General features: G+C 46.8%; 11 protein-coding genes across 11 annotated transcripts; 4 read left to right on the forward strand and 7 right to left on the reverse strand.

The window, feature by feature from the left end:
- Window positions 1-233: 233 nt before the first annotated feature.
- Window positions 234-500, forward strand: N7478_007496 (uncharacterized protein; the record flags this gene model as incomplete). Its single annotated transcript, XM_056923710.1, has 1 exon — window positions 234-500. One exon carries the CDS (start codon window positions 234-236, stop codon window positions 498-500), a length of 267 nt encoding a protein of 88 aa, XP_056776436.1.
- A 325-nt stretch (window positions 501-825) lies between these two features.
- On the reverse strand, window positions 826-1,497 carry N7478_007497 (translocation channel protein TIM22; the record flags this gene model as incomplete). Its single annotated transcript, XM_056923711.1, has 3 exons — window positions 826-1,164; window positions 1,227-1,322; window positions 1,387-1,497. 3 exons carry the CDS (start codon window positions 1,495-1,497, stop codon window positions 826-828), a joined length of 546 nt encoding a protein of 181 aa, XP_056776437.1.
- Window positions 1,498-2,322: 825 nt separating this feature from the next.
- N7478_007498 (DUF4048 domain-containing protein) lies at window positions 2,323-4,242 on the reverse strand (the record flags this gene model as incomplete). The annotated part of the gene is made up of 2 exons (XM_056923712.1): window positions 2,323-2,527; window positions 2,606-4,242. 2 exons carry the CDS (start codon window positions 4,240-4,242, stop codon window positions 2,323-2,325), a joined length of 1,842 nt encoding a protein of 613 aa, XP_056776438.1.
- A 2,044-nt stretch (window positions 4,243-6,286) lies between these two features.
- On the reverse strand, window positions 6,287-7,561 carry N7478_007499 (alpha/beta hydrolase; the record flags this gene model as incomplete). Its single annotated transcript, XM_056923713.1, has 1 exon — window positions 6,287-7,561. One exon carries the CDS (start codon window positions 7,559-7,561, stop codon window positions 6,287-6,289), a length of 1,275 nt encoding a protein of 424 aa, XP_056776439.1.
- A 2,511-nt stretch (window positions 7,562-10,072) lies between these two features.
- N7478_007500 (uncharacterized protein) lies at window positions 10,073-10,543 on the reverse strand (the record flags this gene model as incomplete). The annotated part of the gene is made up of 2 exons (XM_056923714.1): window positions 10,073-10,428; window positions 10,489-10,543. The coding sequence occupies 2 exons, from the start codon at window positions 10,541-10,543 to the stop codon at window positions 10,073-10,075; spliced, it is 411 nt and encodes a 136-aa protein (XP_056776440.1).
- Window positions 10,544-11,524: 981 nt separating this feature from the next.
- On the forward strand, window positions 11,525-12,679 carry N7478_007501 (NAD(P)-binding protein; the record flags this gene model as incomplete). The annotated part of the gene is made up of 5 exons (XM_056923715.1): window positions 11,525-11,566; window positions 11,620-11,790; window positions 11,886-11,992; window positions 12,080-12,396; window positions 12,489-12,679. The coding sequence occupies 5 exons, from the start codon at window positions 11,525-11,527 to the stop codon at window positions 12,677-12,679; spliced, it is 828 nt and encodes a 275-aa protein (XP_056776441.1).
- Window positions 12,680-13,322: 643 nt separating this feature from the next.
- N7478_007502 (uncharacterized protein) lies at window positions 13,323-14,195 on the reverse strand (the record flags this gene model as incomplete). Its single annotated transcript, XM_056923716.1, has 1 exon — window positions 13,323-14,195. One exon carries the CDS (start codon window positions 14,193-14,195, stop codon window positions 13,323-13,325), a length of 873 nt encoding a protein of 290 aa, XP_056776442.1.
- Window positions 14,196-15,398: 1,203 nt separating this feature from the next.
- Window positions 15,399-17,505, reverse strand: N7478_007503 (STE20 family serine/threonine-protein kinase; the record flags this gene model as incomplete). Its single annotated transcript, XM_056923717.1, has 5 exons — window positions 15,399-16,326; window positions 16,385-16,986; window positions 17,080-17,247; window positions 17,317-17,384; window positions 17,457-17,505. 5 exons carry the CDS (start codon window positions 17,503-17,505, stop codon window positions 15,399-15,401), a joined length of 1,815 nt encoding a protein of 604 aa, XP_056776443.1.
- A 573-nt stretch (window positions 17,506-18,078) lies between these two features.
- On the reverse strand, window positions 18,079-19,795 carry N7478_007504 (FAD-binding oxidoreductase; the record flags this gene model as incomplete). Its single annotated transcript, XM_056923718.1, has 2 exons — window positions 18,079-18,111; window positions 18,185-19,795. The coding sequence occupies 2 exons, from the start codon at window positions 19,793-19,795 to the stop codon at window positions 18,079-18,081; spliced, it is 1,644 nt and encodes a 547-aa protein (XP_056776444.1).
- A 1,209-nt stretch (window positions 19,796-21,004) lies between these two features.
- On the forward strand, window positions 21,005-22,158 carry N7478_007505 (dTDP-4-dehydrorhamnose reductase family protein; the record flags this gene model as incomplete). Its single annotated transcript, XM_056923719.1, has 4 exons — window positions 21,005-21,186; window positions 21,262-21,281; window positions 21,347-22,058; window positions 22,128-22,158. The coding sequence occupies 4 exons, from the start codon at window positions 21,005-21,007 to the stop codon at window positions 22,156-22,158; spliced, it is 945 nt and encodes a 314-aa protein (XP_056776445.1).
- Window positions 22,159-23,273: 1,115 nt separating this feature from the next.
- N7478_007506 (uncharacterized protein) lies at window positions 23,274-25,661 on the forward strand (the record flags this gene model as incomplete). Its single annotated transcript, XM_056923720.1, has 1 exon — window positions 23,274-25,661. The coding sequence occupies one exon, from the start codon at window positions 23,274-23,276 to the stop codon at window positions 25,659-25,661; it is 2,388 nt and encodes a 795-aa protein (XP_056776446.1).
- Window positions 25,662-26,662: the final 1,001 nt, after the last annotated feature.

Below are 26,662 nucleotides of genomic sequence, written 5' to 3' on the forward strand. Positions count from 1 at the left end.
CCACTTCCCGAGATTGGCAGAAGATTGAATTCGGCTGCATTGCAAGAGTTATTGAAAGTTGTGATGGAAATTTGCAAGGAAAGACCAGGCTCTGAGCAAAGCATCATGAGATCTATGACATTCGAGGCATTGAGTCTCAAGCATGTGTGTTGTGTCGAGATGGATAAGCATCATGTAACGAGACTGTATCATGTACCGGAATTCAGAAGAGCCAGAGCGAGATTGAGGAGATCATGTCAGAGGAAAGGGAGCGGTATCAAATGTTTGAACAACTGATGGTCGAGTTGACAGCCAAGTCTGATGATCTTGGCCTTCTCATAGCCCAGTTTCTCGCAGGTTACTGGCATACACGGATGATTGAATTTCTTTCGCAGCGTGACTCGTATGATGAGGAGCATTACGAAGAAGCCAGAATAGCTGGCATCATTCTGGAAGAAGGGTCGGTTGAAATTCCTGAGCTGGTATATGCAGTGGCGAATACTGTTGAAGAAGAAGAATGAGGATACACTATCGTTTAGATCATGCTCAACTTGACAATTTCATTTTCCATGTTGTCAAAGGTGACACACCAACTATATAACATGCAAATATAATACATAAGAGTGGTGAGATAGTCATATGTGCAGCAAGAGCATATCACAACATATCACAAAAAGCAACCCAAACGCCATCTATGCTTCCGTTCTATTAAACAGTTCGCCGCTGAAAGTGCCCAGCAAAAAACAAGTAGAAGGGTAGAGGTACAGAAAACAGAAGCAACAGAACAAGGTATCAAAACAAGGCTCTGGCGTACGGATAGAAAACGACAACCGGAACGAAACGAATCTAATCATCCGATTCTGGCATGCGCATATAAGCATCAATAGCAGCACTGAAAGCCGCAAAGCCCGCACAACCAAAAGCAGCAGCCTGGGGACCAGCTTTAGCACCGAGAATTCCACCAGTCATACAGCCAGCCGCGACACTGTTTGTGAGATCGTTCTTTGCGCGGAGACCCTCGATACAACATTCTGTTCCGGAGTAGAGAGCACCGACGATACCGAAGTTCTTAGCGGAGGACCAGGAGCGGGCACCCATATCCTTGAAGCCGCGGCGGACTTGCTCTTTCCAGGGGAGATCGGAGATTGCGCGACCTTGTGGGGTGAAGGCTGAATCGTAGGACATCTAAGAAGCAATGATTAGAAAATTTGCGAGAGAGATTAACCATATGGATTTTTATAACTTACACTGGCCATGAAAAGACCGAATGCACCACCAAGACCGAAACCCATTGTACCAGCCATGACAGTCTTCACGGGGCATGATTCCATGCCGTTTTGCATCTATTCGAGCAGAATAGTTAGAAAAGAGAATCCAAATAGCTTCTTCTGTCAAGGTATAGCATACCATTTTAACCATTGCCTGTTCTTGGTCGTTCATGCCGGCTGTCGAGTTTCCTCCTAAGCCCATCGGCTGGTGTCCACTACCCATCCCCATACCCATACCGGAGGGATTCATGATGATTTATAGCGATGAGGTATTGATGTGAGTTCTTCTGTTTTGTTTTCGGTGCAAGCTGGTGGTACAACTCGAAAAGGCTCGCGGGCTAGTGAAACTCCACCGAGCGATACAAAACACAATCAAGCCGGTGGATCGCGATAGTTTTGCGGAGGCGGCGACTCGCGCAAATTTATTTTTCGGCGATCCAGAGCGACCAACTGTGCAGCTCTCACGTGGTTTAAGAGACAAATGATGACTAAGATTTCCGCCGACTAGTTAGTTAGATGTTCACAATGTTCCAGACTCGAACGTCCGAGTCATTGTTGGTTATTCGTTTGGGACATGTACTATATTTTTGTGCTAATACTCGTCTTTTTATGTACCTGTTTTCTATCAATCTATATCTATAATTATCTTACATCGGTATAATCCATCACGAGTTCCCAGGCTAAGCAGGGCAAACTTGAAGCCATCTCAAAAAGATCGCAACATTTGAGGGCTCAACATTGAAGCTCGAGCTGGTTTATATGTATTGAAAAAATGGAAGACATTAAACGGTGTCATTGAGATTTCAAATAGGGCAGTAGTAGCCAAGCAAAATAGCCAAAGTAAATATAAATGAAAATCAGGACGCTCTGATTATAAAAACCAAAAAGACGCAACGCTCTCGTGGGTGCAACAGTCGTAGCCCTACATGATTCGGTGGATGCTATGTCATGCCAACTCGTCCAACGGAGACCCTCGAGAATGGGGCCAAAGAAGGAGATGGTGAAGATAATATATATACATGAAGAGGTAGTAAGAAGAAGATCAGGACAAACCGATAAAAAGAAAAAAGGGCGGTTAGTCCTTTTTACTGCTTTTAGTGGAAGCAGAAGATGAGTCCTTTCGTTCCGGAGAAGGCGAAAGACTGCGCTCCCACTCAGCCATGAGATTAGAAGCAGTTCGCTGGAGTTTAGACGGAGCCAGCTTGGTAATGGCCGGCCAGGGGATGCCTTCGGCTACAGTAGGATCATTAGCGGTGGAGAGGGGGTTCCACTCGCCAAAGCTGGGTAGGGAGAGCGAGCGTCAGCATCAGCGCATGACAAGGTTGTCATAGATGAAATCAGAGAAAGTCGAAATGTACCTAGCACTCGTTCGTGGACTACTACCCTGCGTCGTGGGTGACTGGTCATGTTTCGATTCGACCGTCGACCGACTAGACGAAGGGGTATGTGTCTTTTTATTCCTGGACGACGGCGTATCCCATACGTCCCAATTATCGACCGTTTCATCCTCCTCGTTGTTGACTGGGCTGCCGGAGCGGTGATCGGGTTGGTTGTCGGGTTCGTTCTCGTTCTTGCCCCGGGGGGTCACGGTTTCGACGGTGTTGTTGGATGGGCTGCGGCGAGCGCCGGGAGACTTCTGCGCTGGTGAATCAACACCGAATTCATGCCAGAAAGACGTGGCAATGTCCGCGGGCTTGGAGTCTTTACCGGATGCAGGCTCGGCCGCTTGCCCTTTACCCCGCGATGATGACGATGACGATGATCGTGATATACTCCCCGCGACTGATAGTCGCTCTCGGCTCCCTGACTTTGCGATGGAGCTTCGTTTGCGTGTATTCGGTGGTGCTAAAGAGTTTGGCGATGTGGTTCGTGGTCCCGTTCCGTTGATAGCTTCTTCGCCAACAGTAGCTTGTCGAATATCCTCTAAGAATGTCCATAAACCCTCCCGTAGATCCGAAGCCATCTGCTTGCCAGTACGCACCAGAGCCTCCCGAGATGGCGGGGGCATGGTATTCCGCCACTGAGTGAGTAAATGCTCGGGCACTTGACTTTCATCAATGGCAGTCACCATGTTAGGAGTGGTGTTATTACGCTCAACCGAGGGCAACGTAGCTGATCGCGGGGTTCGACCCGGACGCTCGGAGCTACCCAGGCTGGGACTGGTACTAGCAGAGTTGGGAACAGTGACAGGGGAAAGAAGAGACAATGTACGAGTGTGAGAGCCTTGGAAGACGCGCCGACCATTAGATGAGATGGAAGTGCCTGCAGGAGGTACAGGAGCCACGGGAGCAGCAGCAGCAGCACGAAGACTTGTTCGGCGCTCCAGATCCCGACTAACTCTATCCTGAGGCACAGCCGAGCTACCGACGGAATTCATGCTTTGTTCCCGACGGTGTGAGCTCGTACTCGAACGGCCCTCCGCCCCACTCGGGTCAGGAGACTTGAGTGGTAGCATTGGCTCGGCATGGTGATTAATCTCAGTGCGTTTCCTCGACCTCTCAGACAGCGCCCACTGCTTCTTGAGGGTAGACAGATCAGTCTCAGCCCGTTGCAGCTCCTCGCGAAGCTCCATCACCCTCCGTTCCTGCGATGCGATCGCCCGCAGGAAATCGTAGCCATCGTCTTGAACATCGAAGGGGATTGGAGTCCCAGCGGGGAGCGCGGGGGACGGGCGAGTTGAGGACTGTGTGACGGGGGTCATGGATCCCGGAGACGCAACAGCGCTATCGGGAGTTGCGGTTGGGGACTGGTTTAGAGGAATATTGATAGGGAAGTTCAGGGTCAAGCGTTTGGCATGTCGTGCTCCCGGATGAGCACGAGGAGGGAGCGATGAACGTTTCTGCAGAAGGGATGAGGAACGAGAGAGACCGGGTGAACCGTGTGACTGTTCGGAGACAGGCTCCGGCTTTGTTGGGGAATCGACGGTGGAAGTCTGGGACGCATCCGGCGGTGGACCGTGGGCGAGTAGATCGCCCATTCCGGGGGAGCTCTCCATGATGGGCCAGCCAGCAAGGAGAGGGGAATCAAAGAGCGAGGTTATGGAGGAAAGAGCATATGAACAAATAAAGAAACAAAAAAAGAAAGAATGCACAATATGTACAAGAGAGTCGAGAGGTTGAGAAAGGGAAAAAAGGCTGACAGCCGAAGTCTGGAAGTCTCCGTTCTCTCCTGAGAGTCCACACTGTGGACTGCGGGTGGGTCTCTTAGTCCATCCTGGCCACGAGTGTTTCAGGGGGTCCGAGGCAGCTGGTAGACGTTGTTTACGATGTTATTTATGTTTACAGTTATTATCAATTGGATACTCTGTGCCTGGAATCCTCTACTTTTTAAATCAGTAATTAACTTAAAATACTAGTATCTAGATCTCTTCTTTTGGCCTTCTCTGCTCGAGTCCCAATGGCGGCATTCGATTGGGGCTGATCGACACTCTAACCTTCCTAGATCTATTCACAGGCTGCAAACCCATTGGACGATTTGTTCCGACCAGCCTTGGACATGTGCAGTCTTTGTTGCTATCCTTTGATAGTAGATAGGAAAGCTTTTTGACTATATACAGCCGGTCACACGACTTTCAACTACAAATACTAGTACTCGAATGCTTAGTATTTACACCGAAACTTTGTTCATCAAGGACATCAATTTCTTTTAAATGATGAGAAACATATGCCCAGACGCTAAATTAAGCACTCGCAGCCCCGTCCACCCGTATAACTCTAGTATTGGTACGCAACACGTCCGCTCTATAGATCAAAATTGATTCAACATTGTCAATGTAGGCATAACCGGAACTTAAGCATGAAACAGAGCTCTTAGTAATACTGGAACCTCATAGTTCTGTTCAAGCATACGGAAATATTCCCTGCTCAAAACACAAGATATTCCATAATCACAGAGCTATAGCTATGCAAGCCCCTATGTCCTGCAAATCCAATTACATACTTCCAAGTAAAGACACTTTTCTCCACACCTAATTTCCTTTCTCCACAGCCCAGCGACACCACACCCAAAATAGCTACGGCCGCGGTTGCTCCGTACTCCACATAAACAACTTGACGTCGACAGCCCCAGCTCTAAACCTTTCGTATGCCGCCCTAGGTGCATTCAGGACAAATTTGCTGAAGTCTGCTCGGGCGTCAGGATTGACAAATAGTAACTGTCGGTAGCCGTGGAGTTCAGCACCATGTGTGTCTTTATTAAGGCTGGGCCAACCCTCAGTCACATGTTGCTTGAAAATTTTGAACACTGCAGCCCTGGCATCATGTATCCGACGTGTAGAATATATACGCCACAGTGGATTCCATTCGACAAGCTTGAATAATGTGGCACAGGTCAAATCGTATTCCCATTCTATCATCTCCCGAAGGCAAGCTGTGATCTGCCAGCGCCTTTCTAGTGTTGTGTTCCTCAAGTTCTAGATGGTAGGTGTCAGGGCGAGTACTTACGGCTTTACCAGTGTCTTCGAGTTGCTGGCAACATGTGCATTTGCCAGGTGATAGCATGTCTGCATAGGTCCGATTTGTTGCCGGGAATAGATCCCCGAGGATAATGAAACAAACACTGCAGATAAAGATGTCTGCTGATGCTTCTGCCATTTCGCGTCTCGGTTTTTGCCCAAATAGTAGGTCTGCGGGTTGTTGATACACGCTTAATAGAAGAGGGAGGAGGGAGCGTTCAGAGGTTCAAATTGATGACCCTTTATATACATTTAAGGACCTACGGCGTATTACTAAGTTTATCAAGAGATTTCCTATAAGATTCATCCTAATGAGTTCCGTTCGAGTCTGTAGCTTGGCTCTAGTATATAAGAGAGCCAGATCCCTGTCAGTGGTATGGGCTTCGGTTGCTTCTTCAAGTTTTCCCCCTTCTTCTCTCTATTCACTAGCACCCCTATCAGTCCAGCAAAGGCTCCCAGGTAGGAATGAGAATACCAGGAAAAGAGATTATGTAGAGACGAAGTCTAATTTACCATTAGATTCAATAGCGTCTCAATTGCCAGAACAATCAAAGCATTCTATAGTCACAATTTGAATGATCGGCGATTATATCTTTGATTTGACCGCGTCGGGAGCAAAGCTGTTCAGCAACTTTCTCATCGCAGGACTGAACTCCTGGCCAACACGTTCACCATTCTCTAGTCGCTTCACGACGCTGTTATTGAATTCCTGCTCTTTTTTAATCCACCGCTCAACTTCTGCGTGAATCCAAATAGCACATTCCGCCGCAGTCTCGTCGACCATCTCCAAAGGGAAGAAATGTGAGCCTTTTTTGAACACTACTTTGGACACACGACCTTCCGCAACGCCACCCGAGCCACCCAAGCCAGATCCGCACCTATCAACCCCTTCATTTAGTTCACGGGTGCTTGAATATGTTCTTCCTCCAAGAATAAACTTCGCAGATGGTCGCAGTTCTGGCAACCTATTCCATGTAGCTCGCATCTCAGGGCGATACAAAGGATCGTCGCGCGCGGCATCAATAGGATCAAGATCTGGTGCATGTTCCCGATCAACGGTAACAGTTCCATCCGTCTGTCGATTTACTAGGGCTTGTCGAGACATATACAGTATGCCTTGTGCCTCGGATGTTGAAAATGAAACAGGAGGGTCGTCCAGCTTTGAGTTTGGCTCTGAAGTCTCTAGTAAGGAATGTTCAAGAAACCTCTGGAGGCAGCGTTGATCCCAAGTAGAATAAGTTGGCCATTTAGCAATTGAAGCCTCTGCTTGCGAGCGAGACGGCCATGACTGCTGTCGATTCAGAATGTACTTATGAAATACAGGATGCTGTCTGAAAGCTGTCGGGGGCGTTTTCAAAATAGTCGGATCAAGAAGAATAAGGCTTGAGAACAATCGAGGATGCATAAATGCTAGATCGGCGAGTTGTACGCCACCAGCGCTATGACCAATCCCAATAAACGGACGAGGCATCTGGTCACGAAATTGGTTGATCATCAAAAACAGGTCTCGACTGAGATCAATCCAAGATGGATCGTCACCTAGTTTTCCTCCATTTATCACCTCTCCCTGTGCTTGATTCACTGGGTCCGCTATCCAAATGCTACTGACCGAGAATCCAAGTTTAGAGGACTGTTCATGCAAAACCTCCCAAATAGGCTCGTAGGCTTCCTTCGCAGTTCCAACAGAGGCAGCAGCAATAATCGTGACAGGCTGTATTTTCGAGTTTGGGTTACGCGTAGCGTATTGCTTCACAGGAATGTAGAGCTTCTCATCCTGGTTGAGTAGTGTTGCGCCAGGGTATTCACGCACGTAACTCGAGAGAACTTTGTGTTCGATCACGTCAAAATATTGAGAACTCATACCTGCGGGAGATGAAAAGACAGAAGGTATGATTTTTTTTTTCACAAAAGTGGCTCCCCTTAAATCACCCAGTCTTCCGCAGAATTGTTAATCTCAAAACTGAGCGGGGATGGGTATGGAAATGGAATCCAAATTGCCCAGGTGGCTCACACCCAATTCCTAGCGATCGCGGCTCGGTAATGCGCTATGACATAGAGCTTACAGGGGTTGTTCCCGCTTGAGAGTGTTGATTAGTGAGTTGGAAACAGAGACAAAGAAACAGAGCTTGCAAATAAATTGAGTCGACTTGCATGGCTGGGTCTGTACTCGACATAAGGCTGGACATTGGGGGCGAAATTGAGCCAATCAATGACGTTAAAATCTGATCAAGATCAATCGATCTACAGATTTACACGTGTATCTACTGGGCAATAAGTGCGTACCATACCCCATAGTGTATGTCGGTCAGCCTTGAGGGGGGGGGGGATTTGGACATGTCCCTGCTAGCTACTATGTAAAAAAGTTTTAGGGGCCGGTTAGGTAACATCTCCGAAGAACACCCTGAACAGTTGACGTGGCTGAATCAAAGAGACCCTGCAGCACTGGGAAATGGCTGTAATTAGTTGGACGGCCCCGAAGGAAAAATGGAAATTAAAGGGGAAGCCAGCTGATGCGAAATAATCTGTCCCAATTCCTGTTCTAATTTACTATATCATATTATACCTGCCTCTGGACAATCACTTCACGATGAATGAGGTTTATGAGAAACACATGCTTCGCAATGAAGTGGAATTGTCTCGGTTTGTTCAAAAACTTCTAACTTTGCGTTCACTGAGCTGACTATGAAAGCCTGACCGGGCAATATAACACTATTACTGAGTAAGTACCATATTCAAAAGTTTAATACCGGTACTACCGTTATATAGAAATCTGGGGTACCACATTCATCCAAAGATTGCTGCTCGCCTTCCCGAGAACCCATATTGGAGCAGCATCTGGAATTTTTCTCTCCAAACTCGCCCCCATGTATCCAAATGAAACGCTCCATGGCTACGATATTTCTTCGGCGTTCTTCTCAAAAGAAACGCCAAGTAATATGAAGTTATCGATCCTAGATGCACGCTAACCCATCCCAAAAGATCTCGAAGGAACATATGATCTTGTCCACGTTCGGTTTCTTTGTACGGGTCTCTTAGAATCAGACTGGAAGCCTATAGTTGCTAATCTCAGCCGGTTACTTAAATCCGGCGGTGCGTTACAATGGGAAGAATGTAATTTCCTAGCATCGACGTGGCATCGCTTTTATCCAGAATCTACATATGATTCATTTTCCTCTTTATTTATGCATGCCATCGCCTGTACCGTTGTAATGATCCCTAGATGCTCGCGGTAGAGGACATCGATTTGATAACGGGGATGGCTGAAGTTTTGGCAATGGACGAGGTCGATGATATGGAAACACAACAACCATCTGGCAAACTTGGCAAGGTCAAGGAATTTGTTACAGTACTCTGGGAGTAATATTTGGGGTCGATTTCTTCAAAATGTATCCTATATTGTCCTATTCAAGTTTTTTGAAAATACATGACCTTGTTTAACGATATACTAGTTATTATATATTCATCCTAGGTAGTATCATGATCATGGAGAATTCCTAGTATAATGATATAAGCCTCAAACTACTAAACAAATGTGGGTAAGATCACACAACAGCTGATGATAGCGCTCAGCTTTTTTTGATAATTTGTTTCCCCATTGGCGAGGTCGTCCTGAATCCAGATGGCCTCAATCATTTTTTGAACCAGATACAAAGACCGTGACGAGGGCTGTGCCTCGGTTCTCGCCATCAAATCCAAGATGATGGACCGCTCGCGATCACTCCGTGCTTCGCAACCTAAAATAAATAGCGGGAATTGTCGCTCACACGTAGTATCGAGCTGGGATAATATGGCAAATGCATCCTGGATCCGGCGCTCAGTCTCAATGGCTGGTTCCAGGAAATTCAGCGTGCGATTGAGATAAACGAGCATGGTACACTGAAATAGTGCGATCACTTTTCGGCCTCGACTATTGCTAAGGGGAATTTCCGATAAAGAAACATTTTGGATGCGGAATATGAGGGTCTTGAGGAACGTTTAGTAATCTTCCCGATCGCCAGTGACTATTATACCAGGGAACCCAGCCACCGTTTCGTATATGTCAGACAAAAGTGCCAGCATGGAATTGTATATAGAAGATGTCCTATGAGATAGGGATAAGGCCTGGTCATTCTTAGTATCACTGTACAAGATGCAGTATACGAGGTTATTCTTCACATACCTCCGCGCTGACTTCCGATAAAGGAGAGTCTGGATTTGTTGTTTTCGAATTCCAGTAAACTTTACTGAAGCGCGATAATACATCGTGGTAGTAAACCCAATTTAGTAGGGACTCAAACTCGTCCGACGACTGAAGGGAGGAAGCTTGAACGATACGCTTCGCACCTGTGAGGTAGGTTGTCCATTGCTCAGAAGTGCAAGATGCGCGTTGAATCTAAGGCGACGAGACCATATAAGCATTAGTCTCATGACTTCTTGGGCTTTGGGGCGTAATCAAAATGCTAACCTCAAAGGAACATAATAGCATCACACTGGCAACATGTTGAGCTGCTTCGATGGAACCGATGTCACACTTGGGAGCGGTTATGAGCGCTCTAAGAGCGGAAATTTTGAGATCCGCAGCTTGGGATTGAAGCCCATCGCGATGCACAGATGACAGGGCGGGTATAGACCGTAGCACAGCTGTGGCTGGTTGGGGATCATTGACCAAGGCCAACCGCATAAGTAGGTTCCCAATATCGACCGGGTCATCCGCAAACGTTGTTAGGGAGCGGGAGGCAACACAATGAACTACAGCTAAATTGGTTTCTTCACACTTATTGAGTTTCAAAGGTGATCGATTGGACTTACAGTATTGTAACAAATGCTTTTCTTCAATATCCATATGAGTCCCATTGAATGGCATCGGCGATCGTAGGATCGGCTGTGGTGAGGCTGTCCGATTTTTAGCCTTTCGTCCCACTGGCCTTCGCAAGTGGATCGACCGCCATCTTACAGTATACTCCAGAGCCTGCCAGATGGTAGTGGAGATCTATGTCAAACACGGAAAAGTTGACCAAACGAACGTGCTCGGGTCGCTGCAGGGTTCCTCGACTCTTTGGTGACGGCCTGCCAACTATGGCGCGCCTTTGATCTTTCGGTTTCGGCCAGGACAGACGGACACCGTACCCTTGGCAAGTTCGATTGGAACGAGTGAACAGCAGACAGGCAGGGGCTGTCCGATCGCAAAGTATTCGCCGATCTATATTCGGCATTGCAATTCGAGTTAGCTGTCAACGAGGGAGTCTCCCGATGTCATTTAGAATAGCTGATACATACCGCGGCAGGTCCCGCAGCCTCTCGGCATTGCCTTGACTCGATTTGTGAGGACACGGGGTGGATGGTGACGATGTGACATATAAATAGAACCACGAACAAGAAGCACTATGCACAGAAATGATGGAGAAGATAAGGAGAGGAGGACGACATAGTATGAATGGTGAAGCGTGGCTCAAGGTTGTCGTAGTTCAATAACTTCATGTTCGCTGATATAATCACTCCCTGTTGCTCTCATGCAGGCTTAGGACCACTCACTGGCAGGGACATACTACAGGTACTAACTTGAAGTGGCTAGTATTCCTCACTTGGCGCGGCTGCAGCCCAGAGATTAAATGAGAAGATAGGCAACTTTCTGCGATCCTTCCAAACTACTGTAGTTTAATCGACACGGATTTCGAAGCAGTGTCTTTCGTAGCTTCTATCGCCTGTCATGATGGGTCATGGCCTTCAATCCACAGCAGTCGCGCAACGCATAAATACCCCCCTGCGCCCTGCTCTTTTCACCTTCTCTTAACTCAATCCTTGACATTCGCCAGTTCATTCGTCTTGAACTAGAAGATCTTCGAGAATGCCGTCTTACCTTATTACAGGAGTCTCCAAGGGCATTGGGGTGAGTCTGTTCTATTCCTCAGACGATAAAGACAATCGAATGTACTTAATCAGGATCCGCAACAGTGGGAATTCTTCCGCCAGATCGCCCTCAACCCCAGTAATACTGTCATTTGTCTGGTGCGCAACAAGGCAGAAACGGAGAAGAAAGTTGCAGAAGAGTTTCCAACGGGGAATCATCTCCATATCATTCAAGGGGATATCACGGACTATGCCTCCCTTCAGGTGAGTCACTTTCCTAGCCACTTTTCTCTTTCCTTTTCCCTCCGGATGCTCTCCTTTCGTAATGAACCGAACTAACACCCGTCTTTATTTGTTAGAACGCAGTTACCCAAACTATTGAAATAACTGGAGGGGGCCTTGATTATCTAATTGCCAATGCAGGTGTAGTACCTCATTTTGATGCATACGATCCCATTGAAGTACTGTACGTATCCCCTTCAAATCTTCATCTTCCTCTTCCTTTGAAAGTGAGTGAATCTAACCAGAGCTACCTGCACGTTATAGCTCATAGGGGCCAGAATCCAGCCCTCCTTGAGGATGAATGCCTCAACCTCTTCAAGGTCAACGCCATCGGCAACATCCACCTCTTCAATCTCTTCGTCCCGCTTATCCAGCGTGGAACCGCCAAGAAGGTTTTTGCCATATCCAGCGGCCAAGCTTCTTTAGATATGATACCCAGGCTCAAGATTGAAGTTGCCCCACTATACTCAATGAGCAAGGCAGCTCTCAACGTCGCTGTGGCTAAGTTCAGTGCCCAGTATGCGAAAGAGGGGATTCTCTTCATGAGTATCTGTCCGGGAATGGTAGATACGGGCCATTTTCTTGACGGTAGGTCCTTCTCCAATATCGCTCCCCTTCCTGAGTTATCTTCTTGGCGTGATCTGAGGCAATTTGGTTAACTCTTTTCTACGCGGAATTAGCTACTCCGGAGCAGATGAAAGGTTTTGGCGCGATGTTGAGTTCCTTTGCTGAATATACACCGATTTTCAAGGGACCTGCAACGACCACGGCGGCGGTTCAGGATGTGTTGGCTGTAATTGAGAAGGCAAGTATAGAGAAGGGAGATGGAGGTTCATTTGTGTCGCATTATGGCAATCAGCAGTGGCTGTGATGATGCTATTTTGTTTTGTTTTTTAGGCGTTTCTTCGATTTGTCCGGTGAGACGAGGGGAAAGCGCTCGGCTGCTTGTTTGAATATCTCGAGCGAGTATGTTGGCAAAGGCGACTACTACTGGTTCTAGACCCAGGAAGCATACTCGTTAGAACTTGATCATCAAAGTCAATAAGTGAAGTCTAGCTATAAACTTTTCCAATGATGATCTCAGTACATACTGCCACACGGCGTGCAAAACAGGGCCTTCCGTGCGCTCAGCTGTGCTTAGGCCATCTACTGAATGCAGTGAATTCTACAAGAAGCCTAAGTCTTGAAACAGCATTGTAATCTGTCTTATGCTAAGTGCAGATAGTATGGGTGAGGATTGGGGCAACTGGGGATAGAGAATGGGTGCAGTGACAGCAGGGTGGGAATATCCGTTACTATGTGTATGCTATCTGAAATCTTCTACGTATGTGTCTGAAAAGTTGCAATTTTCAATATCCCGGCAATCAAAGCGTGCCTACCGGCTCTGGCACACTCAGGCTCCTTGTAGTAAAGTTCAAATTATCAATCATGGCATATATTGTACAGAAGGCAGATTATTGTAGATCACTTTACTTCTAAGCTATGGAATCATCCTCGCAGAGAGGCTCCTTCGTTTATGACACAGCGGCGAGATTATTATCAATAAAACGATCCGCCTCCCTCTTCAGCATCAAGATACAACTCGCTACAACGAAAGCCTCTACCCCATCAACCTCAACATCAGCACCCTTCTCGTTCTTCCGAGTCCACATACGCAAATCCATCACTAGTCGACCACCATTACCCCCAGAGTACCTCACAGAACCAGGGGTACGAAATTGGTCATTTCGAATAAACTGAGCGATTCTGGTCCCACTCTTAGATTTCGACCCATCGGATAAAACAACACGATCAACACGCTCCAGAATAAGCAGCGAATCAGCATTACAAGCCTTCCTTTCTTCTCGACTGCCATACCGCCACTCGAATTTGCCAAGCGACGTATCGAAAACCTGATCACGGCTGATAATCGACCGGCTTTTGACTTCGATCAATTCTCCGCATAGGTTGTCATCATCTATAGCCTGCTTAACTGAAACACTGCCAGTGGCATCATGGGATAGGATACGCATTCTAGGATGTCTTCCCGGGCCCCATCGATAGATAGTTGAAATAAGAGCATTCTGATATGGATCGGATGATTGCACCAATGCGCACGAGTTTGAACTGCTCTTTAGGCGGATAGAGGTGTACTTTTCTTGTACCGGTGTTCCGGATTGCACGCTATAGACGGAGATATTCTCTAACGTTCTGTGACCGGTGAGTGCTTGATTGGTATCGTATCCGATGGCTTCTATTTGAAGCTCGCTTGTGGAGAGAAAGCGATCCGAGTCGGGAAAGGAGGATTGGTTACTACTGATAGTGTAGTCTGATGCAATGGCCTCCTTGTAGTCGGGAGGAGACTGGGACCGTGACTTCCAGTGCTCTATTGACTGAGAATGGCTCATTCTTGACTTTCGCGAACAGGTAAATATGCCCATTGTGTTTGGATGTTGAGATTTAGGATTGAGTTCAAGTTATTTGAATATCCGAATCTAGTATGCGTCGCGGGATAAAAACTTGCTAGATAATATGACTTTAATGAACTGCCAATGCGGGTTTCCCTGTAATTTTATAGCCATAGATACAAAACTTTATCTCGCCACGCTAAAAATGATGGCACGTTTCAAGATCATGCTAAACAGGTGATCTACTGCGCCGTGCGGCGATATTGGTGATGGTTATGATTGATAGGGTTTATAGTGACGTCATAGTATCGAGGCTGAGCCAGATTTTCCTAAACGGGAATCATCTGGCGCTCGGTAGATCTGCGGCTGAATGTTATACCAGCATCCGGCCCAAAGACCGGTTTATGGCCCTAAGCACTGCCACGCGGCGCATAGGAACACACAGGGTAAGCACATATGTATTTCATAGTACGAGAATCGCGGGGGCTATGATCCATGGCTTTGAGAACTTGAAGCTAAACGAGGGCAACATTAACAAGTACACCGATTTCGGAAAATACTCTACAATTACTACACAAAGACAAATCTCAATCTTATCTCAATAAACCAATATTTCCATTTTGACTCTCATCACAGAGATCTTCATACATATTGCACCTATCAAACCCCTTGCAGACAAAATGCAAGCAGGGGACATGTACAAGGGGTAGGTAACAAACAACATCCAAGTTGATACAGATGCAAATAAATGACAATCCGACAAGAAAAAAGCTATCTATAGCGAAGACCGTGTCAAGGTACTGTGCTGTATCGGATGCAATCCAATCCAATACCAACAGACAACGGATGAGGAGAAGAAAAGAACCCCATAAAATATTTCCATAGGGGAGAAAAATAGACAGAGGTACCAGAAATATTACACCAGATGATCGGAACTCCGGGACTCGTGAAACCGTGGCATAGCAAATGACAGAATGAAGAAAGGAGAAGAGCAAGAGCAAGAGCAAGAAAGAATGGACACCAAGATGCAAGCGAGGAGCAAAACTCGGACAGAACGCGTAAGGGTTATACAGCGGGTAGTCTATTAACGAACGCAGAAGACACCGAAGGAAGTGGGATTGTAGAAGGGTGGGAGAAGAGGGAAAAGAAGAGGAGAAGAAGGTGAGGAGGATGATGATATGGGATGGTGTAAAAGGGAACATTTTAAATTCCCCATCGATTGCGGAGCCCTTCAGCCCATCGCGAGTAAAGAACATCAGACAACTGCTTCGTATGTTCCATCCCCGACGGATTCTGTCCCGGCAGATTTGAAAGAGGAGAGGGAGGTTGAGGCTCAACAATACTCGATTGTCGTCGTCGATGACTTTTAAGATGAGGATTATTCTGCGCTAGCATAAGACGCGGACGACCAGGCGAGTCCGGCTGAGGAGGCGAAGCAGGAATAAGCGTTGATAATTTCGCATCAGCCTGGAGTCTCTCATTCATAATGCGAACAATATGATATAGACCTTCCGGATCAACCATTTCAAGATCACTCCATGCCTCAGCTAGTCGAGAGATAGCTTCCCTCTTTTCACCATCTCCAGTCGTAGCAAGGACTTCTTGACAGGAAAGTCCGACTGCGCGACTGTAGGCTCGGCGACCTATTTGCGCTTCTTTGCTAGTAGTCTCGGTGGAAGAGACCTTTGGACTGGTGTTCTCATCAAAGCCTGGAGGGGGCTTGATATGTGAGTTCTCAGTGCTGGGTACTCTGTCTGAGACGCGGCGGAATTGGCGGACTGTGGATGGTGTGTTTCCGTAGCTAAGATCGAGGCCTAAGGGCTGCTTGACACCGCTTGATCGGCGCTTTGTGTTTGCTCGACGGATAGATGGGGATCGTTCGGCATTTGTTGTTCGTCGGACTGTGGAGTTGGCTTGGTGTTTTGGTGGGGGGGGTGGTTGCGATGGTTGCGAGACTTCAGGTTGTGAGATGTGCATATCTTCCATGAGTTGGCTTGGATCTTGCTCTTCCCACTCCTCATCGAGTGTACTCCAATCCGTCCCCTTTGGCACCCACATACTAGGAGCCTTAACGGTATCGAACACCCAGTCTTCATCGTCTTCTTCGGTGGGGGGCTTGGTGATGGTATTCCTAAGAAAATCACGTTAGCAAATAGACCCCCAACCTTCCGCAAGAGAACTCAACATACAGCGACTCAGCATAGTACTTGACATCCTTCGTAACTCCCCTCCCAGCATCGAAATCTTGCTTCCGATGAATTAACTCCTGCAAAGCCTCAGTCTTACCCGCATTTCGAATAAACTTATGCCGCAGTAACTCCTTTGCACTAGGCCGTCTCTCAGGGTCCTTAGTAAGACACTGAGCAATAAAGTCCTTGAAAGTACTACTATACTCCGGACCCTCCAACCTCGGCGCCGAATTCTTCGGAATAAGAAACAACACCTTCATCGGATGCGTAGCCGCATGCGGAGGCTCGCCATTAATCATTTCAATAGCAGTAATACCCAACGACCAAATATCAGCCTTGAAATCATATCCAGCCTGCTGGATAACCTCCGGCGCCATCCAGAACGGTGTACCGACGAAAGTATTTCGCTGAGATTTAATATTGACGAGTTGAGCCGCGACACCGAAGTCTGCAAGTTTGACTTTTCCCGTATGCGATAAGAGGACATTAGCTGCTTTGACGTCGCGGTGGATTTTTCCTTCGCTGTGAAGATAATCGAGACCGAGGAGGAGCTGTTGGCAAACGATTGCCACGTGGGCTTCGTTGAAAACACCGGGTTTTAACTGCAGCGAGAGAGAGGGGAGGGTTAGCAATTGCCTCGTCTCGCATCGCCTTGCAAATGGGGACCAGGAGTAGGGGACAGGGATTTAACGTACCAGGTCCAAACATGATCCTCCACCGAGATACTCCATGACAATCCACAGCTTATGCCCCTTGAGGAAACTTGCTTTGTATTGTGTAACAAACGCACTGGCGCAGGTAGCCAGAACAGAAATCTCCTGCTGAATCTCCTGAATATCATCTTCGCTGGACTCGAGATCGATCTAAAGCAAACGGTGTCAATCGGGTGGTTTCTTCAAACGTGAGATTGGAGGACATGGATAAATGCATACATGTTTGATTGCGACAATTTCACCTGTAGTTTTATCAATTGCCTTGTAAACGGTTCCGAAACTTCCACCTGTAAACAAAGAACGGATCGGATCAGTACATGTACATTATTCCATGCAGAAATGCGAATGCGAATACTCACTTCCCAACTCCTCCATCACTTGATAATGACTCGCCATATCCTCCGCCATAATTGCGCAATGATCTCGGTCTCAACGTTCACTTTTCCGATCGGACAGGACTAGCTGCAACGAAATTAACCAGGTTCATCCACAGACGAATTAGTTGAGCTAAGAGCTGTAATTGTTAAGCTCAGAAACCGGGACAGCAATTGACAAACAAAAGAAGGAAATCAGGTAAAGGGGTGGAGCCTTAATGCGCATTGTCCAGGCCAAACAAAAGCTCCGTCTCGCATGGCAACGGGTGACACCTGACAGGTTAGGCAGCAATGTGGGGATATATTATGCCTATCTGGGACTAGTGGATATGCAAGGGCTGGGTCACGGGATTCGTATTCCATTATTCTATTCAATAAAATAGTTAGATGGATGAAGGGATGTTGACAACAGGATTTGAGTGTGATTGTACATAGACTATATACTACGTAGGGGGAACTATTAGTTAATTATTTCCATCTAAGTTAGGTGTGGCAGTTGCCTAGGTAGCTCGAAAAGTTTATAATGTTTCTCTATTTATTTAGGTATTTGTACACTAAACGAAAACACGCTCAAGATCAAGACAGAAAACTATATCCCAGACTTATTTTAGATGTACTTGTAAGGGTTCATGATACCATTCTACCAGAAAATAAAAATTAGTATGACGATCACGATGAAAAAAGTTCAATAACAAGAAAAAGGAAATACTCACAGGGTCATAAAGATCCTTCAACTGCTTCATCAACTTGACCATAGTCTCATTCTGGCTGTAGCCAATATAGTCCTTCTTAGCAACACCCATACCATGCTCAGCACTAATACTTCCATTACGCTTCTGAATCCACTCATACACCCAAGGCTCGATAGCCTTCTCGACCTCCTTGTTGTATTGACGAACAGCGACATTCAAGTGCAAATTAGAGTCACCCATGTGCCCATAACCGACAACAGCACGAACAGGGAAGGATTCATCATCTCCGACAAAGCCCTTCTCTGTCAGACGAGCCTTGCAGTCCTCAACAAGCTGATACAGCTCAGAGAGCGGAATAGACACATCATACTTGTATGTACCGCCGAGATGGCTCAAAGCCTCGGTAATACCCTCGCGCCAGCGCCAAAGAGCCTGGAACTGAGTCTCATCCTGAGCCAAAACACCATCAGCAACGATACCTTCGCCCATGACATTCTCCAAGAATGACTCCAGCTTAGCCATATCGTGTTCAGAGTTCGATCCACTAGTCTCGATCAAGCAGTAGAATGGATACTCTCCCTCAAGAGGGTGCTTGTTACCAGTAGATTCAATGACAAGACCCTGACTCCGGCCATCCATCAGCTCAAACGCAGAGAGAATCTCGGAAAGCTGTCCCTTCGCGGCCAGATAAGCCTGTTGCACCTGCTCGAAGCTCTCGAGACCAAAGTACGCAACATTTACAGCCTTAGGACGGGGAGGACAAATGATAGAGACAGCAGTGACAAGACCAATCGTACCCTCGGAACCAATGAAGAGCTGCTTCAGATCATAACCGGTGTTGTTCTTGCGCAGAGTAGAGAGCGACTCAACAATAGTCCCGTCCGGCAGGACCGCCTCAAGACCCAGCACAGTTCCATGCAGACTACCATAACGGAGCAAACGCAAGCCACCCGCATTGGTAGATACATTACCTCCAATATGGCAGGAACCCTTCGCGCCAAGATCAAGGGGAAAAAGATGCTCCCGCTCAGCAAGGTATGAATCAGCAGTCTCAAGAATAACACCAGCATCAGCAACAAGTACTCCAGAAGCCTTATCAAAAGAGCGAATCTTGTTCATGCGAGAAGTATTGACGACAATCTCATCGAATACAGGCACCGAACCACCGACAAGACCAGTATTTCCACCCTGAGGCACAACAGCCAGTTTGCGGTCATTGCAGTACTTCAACACCTTGCTAACCTCCTCCGTGCTACCAGGCTTCAAAACCAAACGGGTATGACCACGGTACTTGCGCATCCAATCGCTGTTAAAAGGCTCCAGATCATCGGTCGCATCGGTCGTAACACCATCAATGACAGCGGATTCGGAACCCAGCAGCTCCTTGAAGAACTTCACATCGTCAGTGGAGATCTCAGCGAATTTAGGATCCCGCTTGATATTGGGGTAAGCGTCGCTTGTGTATTTGATTTGCTTTGTATCGGCGCGAAGGGAGCTAGCGCTGAAGCTTCGCAGGGTGGTTGCGGTCGCGGTCGCACATGGTGATGTTGAGAGGATAGGACGGGCGAGAATGCGGGGGCGTGGGAGTCTTGTGCGGCGCAGGGCAGCTGAGAGGTTCCTCGCACCAGACATGATTGGAGTGGAGGGGAGGGGGGAGGGTATGTAATTGGGGAAAAGAGCAAGAGCACTGGAGAGAGGAGGGAACGGCTGAAGATAAATTCTGTGAGGATTATTATCCGGTCAACGAAATTGAAGAGTGGAGATCCCGTTCCGATCTACCCCCGACGGAAGAAGGCTTATGATTGATTGATGCTTACGGTCGGTGATTTTCGGCTTTTAATCCCGGGGGTGTCGGTTGTTGACATCTGGACTTGAAGGGGAATCTATTTCAATTCTATTGGATGGGACTCTACTACTGTGAACAGTCAAATTATCCTATATTAGGCACTTTGTCACGTACTAATTAAGCTTTGGTCGGGTTCAACGTTGAGCCGCGAGGTTTAGCCGTAGATAGTATTCCCTAGGCTACTGCGAGGTTATTTTGCTAGGATTTTGCAATTAAGTGTCCTAAGACTCGGAATTCAATATTAAATGGCCGAGATACACTATTCCTTGATCTTCTTATGATTTCCGTAGCCACTGAGCATGTAGCATTCCGGGAATTGACACCGAACACGGAGACCTGCACTCGGAAATATGAATTCGATCAATGCTGGCATATATGAATACTCATATTGATTTTAATAGGCTCTGATATTAGCAAGCACTGAACACATCGTCTTTTCTACTTAAATAATTAGAGATTTGCGAGTAATTTGAATAATTATAACAATAACAGCTTGAACCTGTATAAGATCCACCTAATATATAAAGCATATGTTGCGTGACCATAACATATAATCTCGCCATAAATAAAAAGCACGAAGCTCTATTGCGCTAGAAAGCAATACAAAGGATGAAGGATAACTAAGTAAGTACTCAATTAATATCAGCCGCATTGTAGCAGTAAGCTCCCAACTTTAAATAAGCTAATTCACGTCCATAACACTGCAGCCAAGCTACAAATATTCCACAATGCCTAAAACATACCTAAATCCCTCTTTACAACTCAGAATTGATTATATATATTTCTATCTTTTACATATAATAAATGAATTCAATCCATCCTACATAGTATATGAAGTACTAGTAAACAATCTCCATTTGCAGCCAAATCAGGACACGAGAGTCAGTTACGTCATGCAAAGCCCCGCCAGTCACCAAGCTCAAATGGAATTTCTCACCGAAATCAGACATTGGCATTAACCTCACCTCCTAATACCTGAACATTAAACATTGAACATGACTTCAATTGTTCTCGTCACTGGTGCCACTGGCCTTCTCGGTCGCCAGGTCTTCAACATCTTCCAGCGCTCCGGAGTTCTAGTGGTAGGACAAGGATACTCGAGAGCTGCTCCCCCCACTATCCTGAAAGCGGACCTAGCAAAGTCGGAGGAGGTCAAGAACCTCCTGGATGAGGTGAAGTAAGTACCAATGATGATAAAACTACTAGTAGCTATAATTACCCTCAAAAATAACAAACACTAACATAAAACCAGACCACAGATCGTCGTGCATTGTGAGCTACCCCTCATATCCAATCAAAATCATTATAATGATTCGATTCCACCACTGACAGTCCAGGCGCCGCAAACCGATTCCCAGACCTATGTGACAAAAACCCCGATGAAGCCCGCAAGATCAACGTCGACGCCACTCGCGTCCTAGCAGAAGAGTGCGCCTCCCGCGGCACATTCCTAATCTACATTTCAACCGACTACGTCTTCCCCGGAACACAAGGAGAAAGCCCCTACGAAGTCGACTCCAAAACCAACCCGCCAAACCTCTACGGCACACTAAAGCGTGACGGCGAGATCGCAGTGCTAGACGCATTCAAAGACTCCGGTCTCGGCGTCGTCCTCCGCGTACCAGTGCTATACGGAACGGCGAAAGCGAATTCCGAAAGTGCGGTTAACACGCTCGTCGATTCTGTGTTGAAATGCCAAGATCCAGCTGCAGGTGTGAAGATGGATGACTGGGCTCTGAGATATCCTACTAATACTGAAGATGTTGCGCGTATTTGTCGGGATATAGTGATTAAGTATATCAAGGAAAAGCATCGGTTGAAGGAGTTGCCGCATATTCTGCATTTTAGTTCCGAGGACCGGATGACCAAGTATCAGATCTGTGAGAAGTTTGGGTCGATTTTGGGATATCCGTTGGATGGGATGATTGCGAATAAGGAGGGCAACGATCCGAACGCTAGTGTTCAGCGACCGTATGATACTCATTTGTCGACTAAGGTGTTGAAGGAGTTGGGGATTGATGTGAGGACTGTTGATTTTGAGGCTTGGTGGTGAGTATTCTTTCTTTGCTTGCTTTGCTATCTATTGGATGGGATTGAGATGGACTGACTATGATGTAGGAAACGTGAGCTTGAGGCTTACCGGAAGTAGGATATATTACCTAGCTCTTGCTGTTCAAGATCATCAAAATTTTCTTCGCAAATCGAAATTTATTAATAAAAAGATGTATCCCTTTGCGTCCTAGACATACATTTACTAAACAACACTAGTGATGTAGAAAGTTAGTGCTGAGACAGGTACCCACGTGTATCCACGCTTGAATTTAACTTGAATATTTGAAAATATTAGAATCTTTACATATTTATAACATCCATAAAATACCAGAAAGGTAAAGTTACTAATAATCCGGTAGAAAGTCCTGGTCGATCCCCCACTTAGGTACCTTATGTTAGTGTATGTGGAGCGCACAGTGGATCCAGTCCCTGACCCTGAGATATGCAATCGATCGACTTGATCGACTCCTTCATTTCCCTTTTCTCATCTGCAGTAAAGAGAGTAGATAAATAATAAATCATGAATAGTGTTAAATTGTCGTGGTACCTGAACACGACTATTAACCGGAAACGTCTTCCCGCTCCACAAACATGAACTCTTCCACCTCAGCACTTGAGGACTTCAACATTAAAGTCTCCCTCTATTAAACTCACATCCACATAACCTCCACACATCCACCTCGTGTACTTTGTACTCGCCATTTTAACTTTGCGCCTCACTAGTACGTACAGGACCATTGCGAAACCAACGTGTTTGATCGTGTATCCAGTGAGTTCTGGTGTTCTAGTTCAAGCCCAGTGCCTTGGCGCATGGGAAAATTTGCCTTTTAATTTCCCTGATTCCCTTGGGTTGCTTCCGTGCGATCTATCTCATTTCTTATGTTTCGATCTTTTCTTTTCCTTCCTTTCCCCCTCTCCCCCCTTCCGGGTTCTCCCAGCCACACTCCCTCCATGTTCCCTCATATCATTGATCATTGATCGCGCCTGGTTTACAATGCACTGACCCCCTACCCTTACCCGCTTCCAGCGCTTAACCCCGACAAGACAAGGACAAGGGATCTATTTTTTTTTCATTTTATTTGATTGCTACGCGAAAAGCCAAGCCCCCCCCCCAAAAACAAAACACCAAAAAAAAGTCTCCAGAAGCAGTATTTGTCTACCTGGACCCTCCAGGGGGTCCTGTCAACAAAGACAAACTCTCCCTCCACAACCATGGAGACACACACAGCGACGTTCGTGACACAGCCAGCCTCGCGCAAACCCTCTCGGTATCGCTCGACGCGGGAAGGGTCTCGCGCTGCAACCGATCTAGGATGCGGGGCCGCAATGACAAACACAAACACCCGTCCAGGCAGATCGCAAAGTAGTGCTTGCTCAAGTGAACCTAATCCTAATGCCAATCCCTCAATTGCAAGAAGTATGTCGAGATATCGTCGAAATCGACCCCCCACCGCGAGTAACGGCAACACCCGCACGGGAAAGAACGCGGTTTCAGATCAGGCACGTGCTCAACCGGTTCTTGCTCCGCCAATGCCTAGGATAGTTTCCACTGCACAAGAGGAGACATTAAGGGAGAAACATAGACTGGATGCGATGGAGCAGTTGACTGGAGGCTCGGGACTCTCGAAGTTCTCGGCCGTGACGAAAATACCCAATGGTTCATCTTTTTCTTCTCAACCTGCTCCAAGTCCATCTGAGGAATCGTCGTCGCCAATGAAATCACTTCGAGGTCATCGCCCTAGATCGAATCCCTCAGTAAATACAGGCGAGCGCAAGTCATTTCTCCAGAAAGTGAAGTTATCCCGAACCAAAGAATCAAGCGCAAAAGAACAGCCAGTCCCAAGGTATATCGGCGTGGGAGGCGGAGGGATAGTCCCCGGGACAGATGCCCCCATCTCAGCTGTTAATGCTGGAGAGCGCTATGTGCTATTGCAGTATAGTGATGTTACTCTTTATATGCCCATCACTCCCTCAACGCTAGTCTCAGATCTACTTTTGTCCGCATCTGAACAGCTCCATTCTGATATTGATCCGGAGAAATTCATTCTGATCGAATCATTTCACCAAGTCGGCCTGCAGAGACCTTTACGACGGTATGAGCATGTTCGGGATGTGATGAACTCATGGGCGCACGATGGCGATAACCGCCTCATAATTATTCCTCCTTCCAGCATCGATGCTTTGGATCAAGTAGATGCCCAAAAAGTCCCAAGTGAGAAACCTGCTGAAACAACCGTATACCTTTATCACTCCCAGCGACCTCGCAAATGGGACAAACGCTACGTGACTCTACGTCCGGATGGCCAGATTGTGATCTCCAAGAAGGAAAACTCAAAGGATCATACAAGTATATGCCATCTCTCCGACTTTGACATCTATTCACCAAATCCACGGGCCATGACAAAGGAAATCAAACCTCCCAAGAAGATTTGCTTTGCTATTAAAAGTCAAGAGAAGTCTTCTATGTTCCTGTCAACTGAGAACTTTGTACATTTCTTCTCCACAAGTGATCGGAATAATGCCGATAAATGGTACAATATCGTCCAGCAGTGGCGCAGCTGGTATTTAGTGCATACACTGGGAGCCCTGCAGTCCTTCGAGAGTGAATCCCCTCATACGAAACACTACCCAACCGAAAATGGATCGCAAGGGATATCAACCGATTCCCACCTACTGAACCGTATCCCAGGTCCCACAGACCCAGGATCAAGAATGCGACCATCGATGGACCAGACCCGTTCCTCAGCCTTGAAAGATGCGTTCTCCCGCAAACAATCCACAAGAGAACATAGACCACCACCAAGCAGGCAATTCCCCGAACTCCGTGCAATCAACACACATACCTCAGACACTTCCGACGACGGTCCACTAGTGAAAGGCATCACCCCGGAAGAAATAGAAGAAGAAACATTTTCGCCCACAGGACTCCTAGGACGAAGCTACACACAACGACACCGCGCAATGCGCGAGCGACAAGAGAACGAAAAGCGAGCGAATCAGGATCCCTTCAACCCAGAGGGCCTATTAAACGAAGAACAAATACAATCTCCCACCATCGCCCCGCCTACAAGTACCCTAATAACGCGCACAAAGTCAATAAAACAATCAAATAAACCTCTCATCGACCTAACACCGGTCTTCAAAGAAGCACCCCAACATATCCGCAAAGGCCGCGGCGTAACCGTCGACTCGGGAATGCCCCTAATCGAAGCCGCTACAGGCCCCGAGCTAACCCCAAGCTGCATGTCAATACCCCCAGCAGCTACATGGCGACGTCCACCCGCACCTGCACCTGCACAAGCGCAAGTCACCGACATCCCTCCCGTGCCTCAGATCCGAACACGCGCAAATACAATCCGCAGCGTACGACACGCTTCACAACCTAGACCAGGCACTAGTTCTGCCGGCGCGAGCCCCAGTTCCCCGGCTGTGCCATTCTTGCCAAATAGTCTGTTAGCAAGTAATGGGTATGCATCAACTGGCGCAGGAGTACCTATCGGTCACGGCGTAGCGACAGGGGACCGAAACGCTACCCGTCCCATGCTCGATATGTCTCCTCAAAGCCCCTTTGCGGAGGGAAGTTTGCTTCATCAGCTTTGATTCATATGCGTTGCTATTTATTTTTCTACTTTCCCATTTTCCTTTTCTTCGACAGGATTACTTGTTCTCATACCCACTTGTCACGATGATATGATCTTTTTCTATGGGCTGTTATCTTTTCTAGTTCTTTCGATCTACGCACCATTTTCACGGTTTTCATTTTCATTTTCATTTTCATTTTCATTTCCATTTGATACTGATACTGATACTGATACTAATGAGGATCAGCTACAATATTTAAATTTGAATAAAACGATATTAGAGGCCAGTCATGGAAGATACAGGCAAGGCGATTCGGTCTGCCTAACACTATCTTGTCCATTACTATGATTCGAATCATACTCATATCATGTACTGGCTTATTTCTTCTTGTTCGATACCCCGGTTTTCCTTTTCCTTTTCCTTTTTCTTCCTTCTGTCTAATCCAAAATACGAATCTGATAATAATTCAATAAATCAATTATAGAAAGTAAACTACTTATTTACTGTACATGATGAGGCGGAGCGTCCCCATAGTGGTTAGGCCATCCCAACCTCCCCATTGAAGAATGGGTGGGCTTTGACGGGTAAGAACAGATAGCAAGGTATGTTGTGACTGGAGCAATCAAATGTTGGATAATGCCGTTGAATATCCAGTTCATCTCAAGTCATGATTGCCTTGATTGCCTTGATATAGAGAAGTGTAGGAAATGCAAAACCATGCGTAGCGACTGACATCTTTGCATCGCGATATTAAATCCCACGTTGACGCCAGTCAAAGTACACAGTTACACAATTTAAAACCTTGTCTGCAAGGCCTCGGAATGATAATTTATATTTGACAGTTTACAGGTAAACCCTTGCTACCCCGTAGTTGAACCTGATGCTGAGTCCATACACTCATTGGCAACAGCCTGTTCTCGCCAGTTTGGTGAGCTGGTTGGGATATTGAGCAACAAAAATTACAACTCGGGACGCTATTCCAAACCTCGACTTGAATATTACCAGTTTGAGCTTTGGAC

This window comes from Penicillium angulare (genome assembly GCF_028827245.1).
Source record: "Penicillium angulare strain IBT 27051 chromosome Unknown utg000005l_segment0_segment0, whole genome shotgun sequence".
NCBI classification, from domain to species: Eukaryota; Fungi; Ascomycota; class Eurotiomycetes; order Eurotiales; family Aspergillaceae; genus Penicillium; species Penicillium angulare.